This window comes from Otolemur garnettii, unplaced genomic scaffold (assembly GCF_000181295.1).
Source record: "Otolemur garnettii isolate 467f Iridium unplaced genomic scaffold, OtoGar3 scaffold00057, whole genome shotgun sequence".
In the NCBI taxonomy this organism is placed as follows: Eukaryota; Metazoa; Chordata; class Mammalia; order Primates; family Galagidae; genus Otolemur; species Otolemur garnettii.
The window spans coordinates 4,938,606-4,952,216 of record NW_003852452.1 but is presented as its reverse complement, the minus strand read 5'-3'; the positions used below and the strand labels follow the sequence as shown (position 1 = coordinate 4,952,216).

General features: G+C 34.7%; 1 protein-coding gene across 3 annotated transcripts in view; it reads left to right on the top strand.

Annotated features, from left to right (window-relative positions):
* The first annotated feature begins 339 nt into the window (after nt 1-339).
* KRAS (KRAS proto-oncogene, GTPase) overlaps nt 340-13,611 on the top strand; it is a 37,662-nt gene continuing 24,390 nt past the window's right edge. For all 3 annotated transcript variants that reach the window (XM_023514693.1, XM_003792464.3, XM_023514692.1), the window contains exon 1: nt 340-482. In XM_023514693.1, coding sequence (XP_023370461.1) covers nt 372-482 — 111 coding nt within the window. In that variant the 5' untranslated portion in view covers nt 340-371. The remainder of the gene's footprint in view (nt 483-13,611) is intronic.

The following is a 13,611-nucleotide window of genomic DNA, read 5'->3' as shown; positions in this document are numbered from 1 at the left end:
GAGACACTTGTACTGAGTGAAGTCATGATGTGATCCTTGGAGAGCCGTCAGCTGCTACAGAATAGCAGCAGTCTGGCTGTTTAGATAGAACAACCTGAACACAAGATAAAAGAAGTGTCTGTAGTCTGTGTGCATTTTTCTTCAGTGTTTATGAGAGAGTTTGTAAATGAAGTATGTTTTATTACGATACATGTCTGTAGTCACCTGAAGTTTTTATCGTAGACTTTTGTAAGCTATTTTGCAATAATTTTCCACATAAAGTTGAGTTTGTGTTAAAAGGCACTGATAAGAGTTTTGATAATTAATTGTGTATATAATGCATATTCTAATTTACTCATGTTTTAATTATTTTATTATAAGGCCTGCTGAAAATGACTGAATATAAACTTGTGGTAGTTGGAGCTGGTGGCGTAGGCAAGAGTGCCTTGACGATACAGCTAATTCAGAATCACTTTGTGGATGAATATGATCCAACAATAGAGGTAAATATTGTTACATGCTTTGCATATTACTTGTGCAGGACCATCCTTTGGTAAAATCAAAGTTTCTTTGATGATTTTTGTGAGTACTTATTACAAGGTGATTATACTGAAAGTTATCTGAAATGTATATGGGTTTCAAGGCTTTCACTGACGTTATATGTAATCATAAATATGGAAGCCTTAGCTTGGGAGAAGATCAAGATTTTTGGTATTCATTCACACTGTATCAGTATATGTGAATTTGGTTTGAAGTGTATTTCTGAGTTTTGTGAGAGGGTAGTAAAGTGAATTTGCGTCTTATGTATACCTAAAAGTCACTTTTTAATGTAACTTTTATTTTTATGGGTTTCTTGGCGTTTTGAATTATACTGGTGAGATGTACTTGATGTTTGTTGGGTTTTTTAAACTTAATTAGTATTATTTTCCTATTCCCCCCCCAACATTAAAGTAGTAGAGAACCTATAGCTACCTGATACATTTTCAAAAGCTCGTTCTTTGCCTAAGATGTGCTGTACAAAGGTACCACTACCAGTCCTTACCTTTTCATTCCTTTTTTAATTTACTCAAGGAAATATTAGGAAATTAAGGAAATAATATATTATTATTATTTGATAAATTAGCTTTGAGAATTATTTTCAGAGTCTTCTTAGTTTTTTGAAAACTTAACCAAAGTCCAAAAGCAAAGTGAGAGGTAAAGACCTAGAACAGACCTTAAGAGGTCAGGTGGTGGTATTTCTTACTGCCTTCTGGCAGCACTAGACTCAAATTATCCCAAGCAGGTAAGGATTTATTTAATCCCAAAGATCCGCTGCAGGATGGGATATTCTATAACTGGCCTTGTCAACCCATTTTTAGAACATAATTATTAGCATATTTCATGCATAGTCTGAATGTTAAATTTAACATCAGTGGTGATGGAAATAGTATATAATCTTATCTTTGAAATAGCTTTATTTTGTTAGATTATTTCTTAGGCTTATGTACCCCAGGTTAAGCAGTTCTAATCTATTAGGTTTTATTCTCAGTTTAATGTACCAATTTTTAAAAATCAATTCTGAAAAATTTCCCAAAAGTTTCTCCAAGTCCCAAGTCGTGGAATCTAAAGCAGGTCTAAATGCACTATTAAGGTAGTGTGCTCTGTAATGTCTTAGAAGAAACACACTGCTCTGAGGTGGATTCTGAGGGCATTGGCGTCCTTGGAAAGATGTTTAATACGATTTGGAACTTTGGGGATTGATTAGATAACTGTTGAGAAGGAAATGTCAAATATTTTTGTTCCTACAAAATGTAGAACTAATGCTTGTTTACAAAGATTTGATTTAAACATGGAAGCAACTTTTATTTGGCTTCCAAGTTTAAGAATTTGCTTTAGTAAAAAAGAACAGATTGATTGAAGTGGACTACCTGTATAATTATCTGTATGTATTTACTTTTGGCAAGTCCCTTCAATACTATGTTGTAGTTCTGTTTTGTTCTTTGATGAAAATTGAGTGGTTCACCTTTTTTAATCTGCATTCCAGACTCAGGGTTACTTGGTGTACTTTACCATTTAAATCAGATATAAAAAGAAATTTTAATAGAATTTAGGTTAAGCATGAAAGTTTTTCTGGGATTTTTGGAAGATGATTTTAGCAGAAAAGCCCTCCATCTTCCTTGAAATCCTGAGAAATTCTATTACGCTTTGTTTCCTAGCAGAGGTCAGGAATGAAGATAGCATGACATCATGAATGTGATAAAGTAGATTAGGAAATACTTAGCTCAAAATTGTTAAAATGCAGTATAAACTTTGTTAAAAAATAAAGCTAGTAGAATTCCTTATTTGGGAGGAAGGTTGAAAAAGTTTATAAACTTAAAAGTTATAAACCATAACTCTGATTATGATTTCTGCCAAACCAGAAGACTTAACTCTGGGAAGCATTGATTACCTATGAACTTTGCAACTGACATTCTGTCACATAGTTTAGCTACTTATGACTAAAGGTATGAGATCATTTCTTATCTCCTATGTTAAATGAGGAGAACTGACACATTAAGTTTTTGGTGTAGTTCGTCTATAAGAAAAGCAGTAGAACTTAGTAGTTTAACTTAATAGTTGATTGAATAAAAATGCTGACTCCGTGTTATAAAAAATTAAGGAGAGTCGGAGATTTCACTGCTGCTGTTAGGTTTTGTTTGGTGAATAATGTAGGTCAGAGAGAAAATTAGAGAGGACATAGGCTTTGCACATTTGGAATTCTCATTAGTTTTCCAACTTTTTTTTTTTTGAGGTAGTCTCTCAACTATGTCACCCTTGGTAGAGTGCTGTGGCATCATAGCAATCTCAAACTCCTGGACTTGAGCAGTTCTCTTGCCTTAGCCTCCCACGTAGCTGGGACTACTGGTACCTGCTACAGCACCTGGCTATTTTTTGTTGTAGTTGTCATTGTTGTTTAGCTGGCCTGGGCTGGGCTAGAACCCCCCAGCCTTGGGGTATGTGGCTGGCGCCATAACCACTGTGCTACAGGTGTTGAGCCAGTTTTCCTACTTTTTTTGATGGAAAGAATTTAAAAATTTTTTAGTTTAGTATACTATATTTTTTAGTGGTTTAGAATTTGCAAGTATTTATAGTAGGAGGTAAAGAGGGTGGTCTTTTTTTTTTTTTTTAAATTTTATAAATAATGGTCTCTGAGAGATTCTAACTCACCTAAGGATACTTAGTTAGAAAGTGGTAGGATTTGAACTTAAATTTTCTGAGACCAAGTTAAGTGAGATTTCTACTGTATCCTTGTATAACTTTTTAAAAGTTGTACAACAGTACAGTATAACGGTCTTTCAAGCTAAGAAGATACTTATTAATGGAGACTGATTGAGATTTATCAATATACCAAAATTTGAAATTAGCCTGCTATCTAATGCCAGTTTAATGGCAGAGATATGATAGAGTTAGGCATATGTTACATAGATGGAGCATATTTTTGTTTAGGGCTGTACATGTGATAATCACTTTTGCTCTAAAAGATTTTATCTTTTATAAAGTCTACCAAAACAGACCATTGCTGCCTTTGTGGAGTTTAGGTTATTAGTCTCTCTAGTAGGGCAAGGTTATTAAAAACTCAGGCCCCCAAACATGATACTTGGCTAGAAATATATGCTTTTATAGTTTAGAGATCACTTGTTATCAGAACATTTCCCCTGAAATTTCTTTTTCAAGGTAAAATATGGTGGAGAATCTTCTCTTAAGAAATATATAATGTAGTTATAAACATAGAGATCAGAACAATCAGTAAATATATATTAAGTATCTGCAGTGTATAATATCTAGTAAAAATACAGCAAGAAGTATTTTCCACAAGCTCTAATTCTTTGACATCTGCATGCTTTTGTTGTGACACTTTACTTCAGTTCAAATATTATGCCCTTTTTTGATGGAGTGGTTTCCTACTCAGTAAGGAAGAGTAGGTTAATAACTAGATTGATTTATTTCATCTTCTGTGCTCTGACCTATATTTATTTGCAGAGGTTTATTAGTTTATTAGGTTTATATTTTCATGTGTTAATTACAAAATTTATTTTACATAATGCAGTATGTAGATTATAGAGAGAAATTTTATAGTATTAAATGATTGTTGAAGAGTGGTGTAAGAAAAGCCTTATGCGATGTTGTAAGCTGTTATCTGATTTTATATAAATATATATTGCCAGGTATCTATGAGGAGTGATAACTACTCCATTGTTTTATTAAAACATTCTGTTTTTGAAATAGGATATGCACTGCAATTTCCTTAATGTATTTCTCTTTAAGACTGTGGCTAGCTCTTTCCCTTTTGTGAGTGCCCTCTACTGGTCAATTTATTTGTCGTTATAAATAATGAAATCCTAAGTTTGGATGTTTTTCCTATGTAAACTGTGCTTATAATCAATTTATAAATAACCCAATTTTATTTAAATGTCTTTTTTACTGATTTTTTTAAAGTTTGAAATATCAGTTTTACTCTGCTAGTGTTGGTACAGAGATTACTTTGTAGATAGGCCTAACTAAGTTAGTAAATGAGTGTATTTAAGAGAGGAAATGAGGCAGTGTAAGAGAAAATAGTGTTCACTGTTAATACTTAATGAGTTTACTTTGACTCAGGGACTAAGAAGTAGCAGTACGGCGCTCTGAATTTCTTTGCATGAACTTAGGGGCCACTTAACAGAGACCAAAAGTATGGTGGCATGTACGGGGGTGATAGGAAGGGTATATTCAAAAGTGGCAAATGGTGTAAGTTCGTATTTTGTAGGTTTTTTAATAGGACTGTAGAAGAGTTGTGGAGCACCTGATTTTTAGAATAAACTAACACAAAACTCAGGCACTGTATTTAGGTCAATTTAAGAATAAGTATTTAGTTAATAAATATTTAGACCTGAATGTTAAAACTTACTGTTTTCCCTTGGGTTTTAATAAACACAAAGCCATAAAAAACATACAAATGGAAGCGAGTAATGGAAACATTGAGAGGAAAAATGTTTTTATGATTTGTCATCTTCTATAAGGTTCTGGTTTTAACAACACAACTAATTCCTTCATGCCCTAAATTATATTCAGTGCCCACTTGGTACCATGTGATCTTTCTAAGGGCTGGAGCTACACTGAGGAGCAAAACAGACAGACCAGTCTCTGCCTTTGTGGAACTTATTAGTCTTAGGTACACAGTTGTCCCTTGGTATCCATAGGAAATTGGTTCCAGGACCTCCTGCAGATACCAGAATCTGCAGGTATGCAAGCTCTTGCTATAAAATGGTGTATTTGTGTATGAGCTTTGCATCTCTTCCCATATACTTTAAAGTTTAACTATCACCTAACAGTGCCTACACCTCATTTCATTTTCATGGATTCAACGAAGTATTTACATACTGCACATTTGAGTTTTGCTTTTGAAACCTTGTGGAATTTTCTTTCTCCCAAATATCTTCTGTCCACAGTTGGTTGAGTCTGCAGATGCAGAACCCACAGATACGAAGGGCTGACTGTGTGTTGAAGTAGTGTTTCTAGTCAGTGATGCCAATTATGACTTAATATAGAAGCTTTATACTTTAGGAGAGCATTACATTTCTTGCATTTCTTTATTTTCTCATAATCCCTAGCTTAATGGAACAGTTGTAGCATTGTGATGTTAACATAATAAAATTAGTACAGATAGGTAGGATTAAGGAGGGACATAGCAACTACTTTAGATAATTTTTCAACAATTTATTTTGCAAAATAGTAAAAAGTAGTACAATGCCTGTTTATCCCTGAACTAGATTCGGTAATTAATATGGTTTTGCCATATTTGCTTTCTCTACTTCTGTATTTGTATGTGTATATGATTATATGTATAGATACATATAAACATATCCATGAATGCATATTCTTTACTGAACATTGAGAATGAGTTGCACATACTATGACCCTTCACTTTTAAGCGTCTGCCTTTTTTTTTTTGGAGACAGAATCTCAAGCCCTTGGTAGAGTAACATGGCGTCACAGCAACCTCAAACTCTAGTGGTTCTCAACCTGTGGCTTGCAACCCCTTTGTAACAATGAAAATACATTCTGCATATCAGATATTTACATTACAATTCATAACGGTAGCAAAATTACAGTTATAAAGTAGCAGCGGAAATAATTTTATGGTTGGTGGTCACCACAATATGAGGAACTATATTAAAGGGTCATGGCAATAGGAGGCATTAGGAAGGTTGAGAACAACTGGCTGAAGTGATTCTCTTGCCTCAGCCTCCCAAGTAGCTGGGACTGCAGGCGCCTGCCACAATGCCCAGCTATTTTTTTGTTGCGGTTGCCATTGTTGTTTTAGCTGGCCCAGGCAGGGTTCGAACCCACCAGCCTCAGTGTATGTGGCCAGTGCCCTACCCACTGAGCTACAGGCACTGCCTTAAATTTCTACCTTCTAAGACTGAGGTCTGCAAACTCTGGCCTGCTGGCTGGTTTATTAATACCAAATACTCCTACTGTTTCTTTATTAAGTTTTATTGGAGCACAGCCATGTTCATGTGTTTACAACTTATCTGTGGGTGCTTTCATTCTTCAATGGCAGGACTAAGCAGTTGCACCCCAAAAGACCAAAATCCTAAAATATTTGTTACTATCCAGCTCATTACAGACAAAGTTTGCCAATCTTATGTTACAACAAGAATACTTCCTCATTTAGCTATAATGCAATGATGAAATTTAGAAAATTCAACATTGATAGTATATAGTTCATATTCATATTTTATCAGTTGTTTCAAGAATATCCTTCTAACAGTTATTTTGTGTGTGTGATCCAGGATGAAAAATTAGTTGTCATGTCTCTAAGTCTCTTTAATGTAGTTTCTCAACTTTTCTTCATCTTGTATGACACTGGTACTTTTTGAGACAGGGTCTTACTCTGTCACCTGAGCTAGAATGCAATAGTATCATCACAGCTCACTGCAACCACAGACTCCTGGGTTGTAGCAGCCCTCCTGCCTTGGCATCCTGGACAGTCTGACTTTCTAAAGAATTCAGGCCAATTGTTTTATAGAATGTGTTTTAGGTTTTTCAGATTTGTTTCCTTATGATAAGATTCAGGTTAAACAGTTTGGGCAGGAATGCTACATAAGTGAAGTTGTATCTTCCCCGTTGCATCACAACAGGAGGCACACGATGAGGCTGGCTTGTCCCACTTTTGATATAGCTAGTGGAATCCCTTGAAGCTGGCTTCTCTATCCTTTTGCCGTGTCCTCATTAATTTAAAACCTCTATGTGTTCTGGATTTACCTTGTTTTTTTCCCTGTCCCTATCCTGGATTCAGCCTTTTGTTCAAGGAGCCCTAGTTCCTTTTAATGGGGAATGATGTTTAGAAATCAATAACTGGATATTGGGTGTGTTTATTATGATTGGGGTATCACAGCTTCTAGATGCTTTTCTTTTTTTTTGGTGACAGAATTTCATTCTGGCACCCTGACTAGAGTGCCGTGGCATTATAACTCACAGCAACCTCAAATTCTTGGGCTCAGATAATCCTCTAGTCTCAATTTTTCTATTTTAGTAGAGATGGGTGGTTTCTATGGCTCAGTCTGGTCTTGAACTCCTGAGCTCAAATGATGTACCTGCTTCATATTCACAGAGTACTGTTAGGATTATAGGTGTAAGGCACTGCACCTGGCCTGCTTCTAGACTCTTTTCAATACCTTGAGCTAGAAAACACATGTTACTCAAGAATAATAGTTCAGCTGGGTACAGTGATTCATGCCTATAATCTTAGCACTCTCAAAGATCAAGGCAGGAGTTATGGCTCAAGGCCAGGAGTTCAATACCAGGTAGAGCAAGAATGAGACCCCATCTCTTCAAAAAATAGAAAATTAGGTGGGCATAATGGAGCATACTTGTAGTTCCACCTACTTGGGAGGCTGAGGCAGGAGGATTGCTTGACTCCAGGTATTGGAAGTTTCATTGAACTTCGAAGATGCCACTGCACTCTGTCTAGCTAGGGCTACAAAGTGAGATTCTGTCTGAAAGAGAAAAATCATGAGTTCGTGATTAGAGAATAGACACTATTCTTTTTCACCTTTCTGCCTATCTTTTCTTTTCTGGAGGAATAAAACTGGTTTTACCTTGTGTAAATTTAGATGGTAAAGTATATACAGTTGTGAAAGAAAAGTGATACTGTCTTTCTTTAATTCTAGTTTTTGTAGTATCATCTAAGTCAGTGATTTTGAACTGGTGAGCTGCAGCACACCTGGTGTGCTGTGAGAGGATTTTAGGTGTGCCATGAAAAATTTTAAAGATCATTAATTAAATTATTTTTGAAAGAAGTTCAAAGCATAGCAATTATGTTCTCTTTTTTTTAACTTTTTTTTTAATTAACGTAACTTAAGTGTGCCACAGCAGATTAACTGTAGGTTCAAATGTGCCATAAGATAAGAATAGGTTGAAAAATGCTGATCTGAGTAATATAGATTGAATGAATTAACATTAGGTTAGTTTCCTTATGTTTAGATTACAGATGTATGTTTATAGCTTGTGGAATTAAGAATAATTATTTTTTTCCCTTGAGAAGAGTGGGAATTCTTTCTCATTATCAGCGTGTCCTTGAATTGTTAGGAAAACATTAAACTAGATGATTGCCTAAAAATTAAGATGTCTTTAATAAACTTACAAGACAAATGAAAACCATTTGGTTCACATAACAGGAAGCTATAGAAAAAAATAGACATCCAAACAAAAAAAAAAATAGGGTGAAAATTGAAATAGGCAGCCTGTCTACCAAAAAAGAAGTAAAACAAATGACGTAAGCATTTTATAAAAAGATACTTGATTAGTATAATGCAAGTTGAAACTAGAAATAACATTTTGTACTTTCATATTCACTAAGAGTAGAATGATCACTGTGCTGGGAAGGATATGGAGAAATATGCTCTTCTTTTCTGTAGTGGGAGTGTGAGCTCTAACAAACTTTCTGGACATAGTTTGGAAATAGTTTCAAAATTTAAGCTGCATGTCTCTTGGCCAGATAATTAATTCCACCTCTTGGGATTTATCCCAAGGATCAGATTGGGTAAATGTTTAAGGTGTGTATATGGGAATGTTTATTGCCTTAATATTTATGATTTTTAAAAAAAATGGAATTATTTGCATGTGTACTAATAGAGAATGGGTGAAGTAAATTATGGCATAGTCATACAAATTATAATACACAGTTTTTGGAAGGATTAGATAGACTTTTATGTACTGACATTGAAAAATGTCTATTATATAAGTGAAGCTGGGTCATAGTACATTGTTATTTAAAAACAAACCTAATTACTCTCTCATTCTCTGTGGTGTCTCAGTTTTTAAAAATAAGCATATACTGTTGGAAGTGGGAGAGAAATAAATACTCATTTTGGAGAGAGAGAAAAGGGCACTAAAGTATTAGATACTATTAGATTGTTTCATACTTCCCTTGTTTTAAAGCCTCAATAAATTGGCTTATGTAGATGTATTCTTAGATTAAGGAAATTGATATTAAGGCTATGTAAATAACTGAGAAGTATATAATATAAAACATGAAGAGTATGTGGCATTTGTAATTGTGGATCCATGATCATACTAGTCTCTCATTCTTACCTTGACGTCAAGTGATAACTGATGGAAGAATGGCACGTGACTTCAACAGATTACAGACGTATGTTTATAGCATTTTTATTTTCAAAATGTGTTATGTAAATTTTCCTTGAGTTTATTCCAGTTTTTGAACTAGTTTTATCTCTTAGGGATAGTATACCTTTGATTCTCTCTAGATGTAAATTAATATTTATCATTATTAAAATTCCAAGTATACAGCATTTGGTAAAGAATTTTCTGTTTTCTTTATCCTTACTTTTAATGAATGTCTTGGTCTTTAATCAAAAATTCTGTTATGAGAACAAGCTCTTTAACACCCTTACTCCCCAATCAGAACAGAAATCCTTCATAACGCTCAGTTTTAGCTCTCCTTCCTTGTCACTTGTCCAGCCTTTTAAAAAGTAAACTTCTAGATCAGGTGCATAGGTTCCTAATATCTTTAGGAAACTAGCATAAATTAAGGCACTTAAAGTCACCATAATAAAAATGCAGATATTTATATTTCTCTCACTTTCAACTAAAGGAAAAGTTTTTGTGTGAACATGTAGTTTCAGTTCTCTTGGGTATATCTCTAGAGGTAGAATTGCCGGATCATATGGTAGCTCTATCTTTAACTTTTTGAGGAACTGCCAAGCTGTTTTCCAAGATGACTATACCATTCCTATTACATTCCTACCAGGAATCCTTATCTGATGGTAGTTCCCATTAAATACTCTGTTTCTCAGATCTCTTTAATTTTCTTCATCCTTACTGCTATTGCTGCCGCACTTCACGTTTTGTCATTTCTTGTAATAGTTTCCTGACTTAGCTCTCAGGCTTTGTTCCCCTTACTCCCTTTATCCCTTTCTCTCTCTCTTTCTCTTCATCAGTTTGTAAGACTTATAGAAGCCAAATGTCTAGTTCAAAAACAGAAACCACAGTATTTCAACATGCAGAACTTAATGTGGAAAATTAATCAGTTGTCAAAAGATCAAAAAGCGAAAAGAGAACTCTGAAGTAACATGGTAATATTATGAAGTGGCCACTACCCCTAGGATTTGTAGAATGCAGGGAAGATTTTGGGGGTTTTTAGAACTAGAAGCTCAGAGGGGAGGGGCTGTACTCCTGAGACTTAGCTTTCTTTAGAGGTGATACTGCACAGTTCTGTCTCTGAGTGGTTGTGATGGGACAGTGTCTCAAAGGACCAAAAAATTTGTCCCTTTCCATAATTTGTCATAATGTTAATAGGGAATATGCTAAATCTGATCCTGCCTTCCTATTTTAAAATCTTTCAGTGATTTAGTATGGGATGAAGTTCAAAACTCCTTAATAGAGCATGAATGACCTGTATGTGCGTGTCCATTTCAAATATGCAGTATCTTTAGAATATTTGAGAAGGGTTTGTACAGTTGAACAATCTGTTAAATTGCATTTATATTAACTCTTTTAATTGTAATTGAATTTGCATTTTTTAGTGTCTGTATATTTACTTGGAATGAATTTATTCATTTATTAAGCAGACATTACTGATTCCTTATAATGTTAAAGACTTTTAAGCACAGAGTTTGTGCTGGTGAGCAAAGCAGGTGTGAACCCTCCTATCAGGGAGTTCAAAGCCTGATGGGGGACATAGACTTAAACAGTTACATAAATAAAAAAGTGCATGATTACAAATTATAATACATGCTATGAAGGAAGCATAGGAGGTGCTGGGGAAAGGGGAATGCTATAAATTTTATTTTTAAGACTGAAGGGATGCTATTGGAGGACTTGGAGCAAGCAAGTGACTTCGTCTAACCTACATTTAAAAACTATCACTGTGTGGAGAATATATCATAAAAGTAGCGGCAGGGATACCTGTTTGGATGAAATAGCAGATTGCAGCAGCTGTCATGGATGAGGGTGATGGTGGTAGTAATAAGTGCTTAGAGTTAGGATATATTTTGAAGAAAGGTAAATAATGCAAGATTGAGGGTCAGTTTTGAATGCCTATGTAATTTTTCTTTGCATTTTAGAATGCCATGTTAAATGTCTCTATTTCAACTATCTTTTAAAATAAACTGTATTTCCTTAGCATTATCTATCATAAGAGGCATTACTGTGTCAAAGACTGAACATTTTGCATGGCTCAGATAAATACTGTAATTGCCTTCCAAAAAGAGTGTACCTGTTTATTGTGTCACCATAAATGTTTGAATTTTATTTACAATTTGCTCTTGCCAGTATAGTACATTTCATTTAGAGAAGTTTCTTGCTACCTTAGTAGATGGAAAAAAATTGCACTTTAGTTGGAAGTGAGGGAAATATAAATATTTGCATTTTTATTATGGCGCGTTTAAGTGCCTTAATTTACGCTAGTGTCCTAAGGATATTAGTAACCTATATACCTGATCTAGATGTTTACTTTTTAAAAGGCTGGAAGTACTAATTAAAATTTAAAGTCTTAGGGCCAGGCACAGTGGCTCATGCCTGTAATCCTAGTACTCGAGGAGGCCAGAGTGGGTGGATTGTTTGAGCTCAGGCGTTCAAGACCAGCCTGAGCAAGAGGTAGACCACATCTCTAAAAATAGCCAGGTGTGGTGGGCGCCTGTAGTCCCAGCTACTAGAGAGGCTGAGGCAAGAGGGTCACTTGAGCCCAAGAGTTTGAGGTTGCTGTGAGGTACAACGCCATGACACTCCACTAAGGGTGACAAGGTGAGACTCTTGTCTCAAAAAAAAAAAAAAGAAAGAATTAAACTCAGCCAAATCAATTATAAAATAAAATGAAAATTTTAAGTCTTGCCTTTTCTTTGTTCCATCATTAATTAGGTTTCATTGTGGAATCTGTGTTTTTAAATTGATCAGGCTTTGATAACCAGTTCTCAGAGTGATGATTTTTTTAATATGAAGATAATAATATGTGTCAAGAATACTTCAAATTTGTTAAGTTACTGTGTTAGCTTACAGATAGAAAGGTAAAGTGTCATGTGGGTCTTTGGCACATAATCTTTTTTTGTTGTTGTCTTTTTTTAATACAACCATTTAAAAATTGAAAAATTATTCTTAGCTCATTGGCCATTCAGGAACAGTGGGCAAGATTTGGCTTGTGGTCAATATGTAACCTTTATGTAATCTTTGGAAAAATTCTGCATCGCTGCATAATTACTTTTTTCTACCCTCACATATAGTTGACCCTTGAACAGCATAGGTTTGAACTGTGCAGGTCTATTTAATAGGGGGATATTTTTGAATCAAACACAAACTACATTTGGGTTCCTAGGGCCAACTGCAGGATGCATGTAAGTGTGAATTTTGAAATGGAGGAGGGCATTTCCTAGAACTATAGTCCTCTACCTATACTGAGGATATTCCTTTACTCATAGCTAAGCACAATTTGGAACAAAATCTTTATTATATATTATTTTTACTAGATTATACTTCGTCATTTAACACTTTTGTTCTTTAGTTTTTACCAGGTTACACTGCTTCTTTATGTAGCTCAATGACTGTGCTTCTAAGGATAAGGACTCTAGTTAACTTTGAAAATTATGAATTTTTAACATATGCCTGTTATTTCTCACCAGAAATACTGTTTATCATTAAGTTGTGGATTTTTTTTAAATAATCGAATGTGGCTTGGAACTTTGTTGTTAATGTTTTAAGGATCTGAAAGGGAAAGGATAATGGAAATGAGATGTATCAGTGAAAAGGGACTGCTTCCTCAGTTTCTTAGTCCCTTTGGTGGGGATACCCATTGTGGAAATAGAAAATACATACAAAAACTATTATAGGTCAAGTATTTCCTAATCTGAAATTTTGGGGACCAGAAGTATTTTGAGTTTGGATTTTTGGCAGAGGGATACTGGACCTATATTAGTGAGTTAAGGGTGTGAGGTGACAGTAATAGGATAAGGAAAAGTCTGTGCCCAGTTTTTTACATACTCTAGAGCTACATCTGAGTAATAGATTGACTCTAAGACACTATACTTCCAATTCCTGCTTTTTCATCATTATTCCAAAGTAATGGTTTTCAATTTATAACCTATAAGAGTTCTTTCAACCAGTTAATTAAGGGAATAGGCT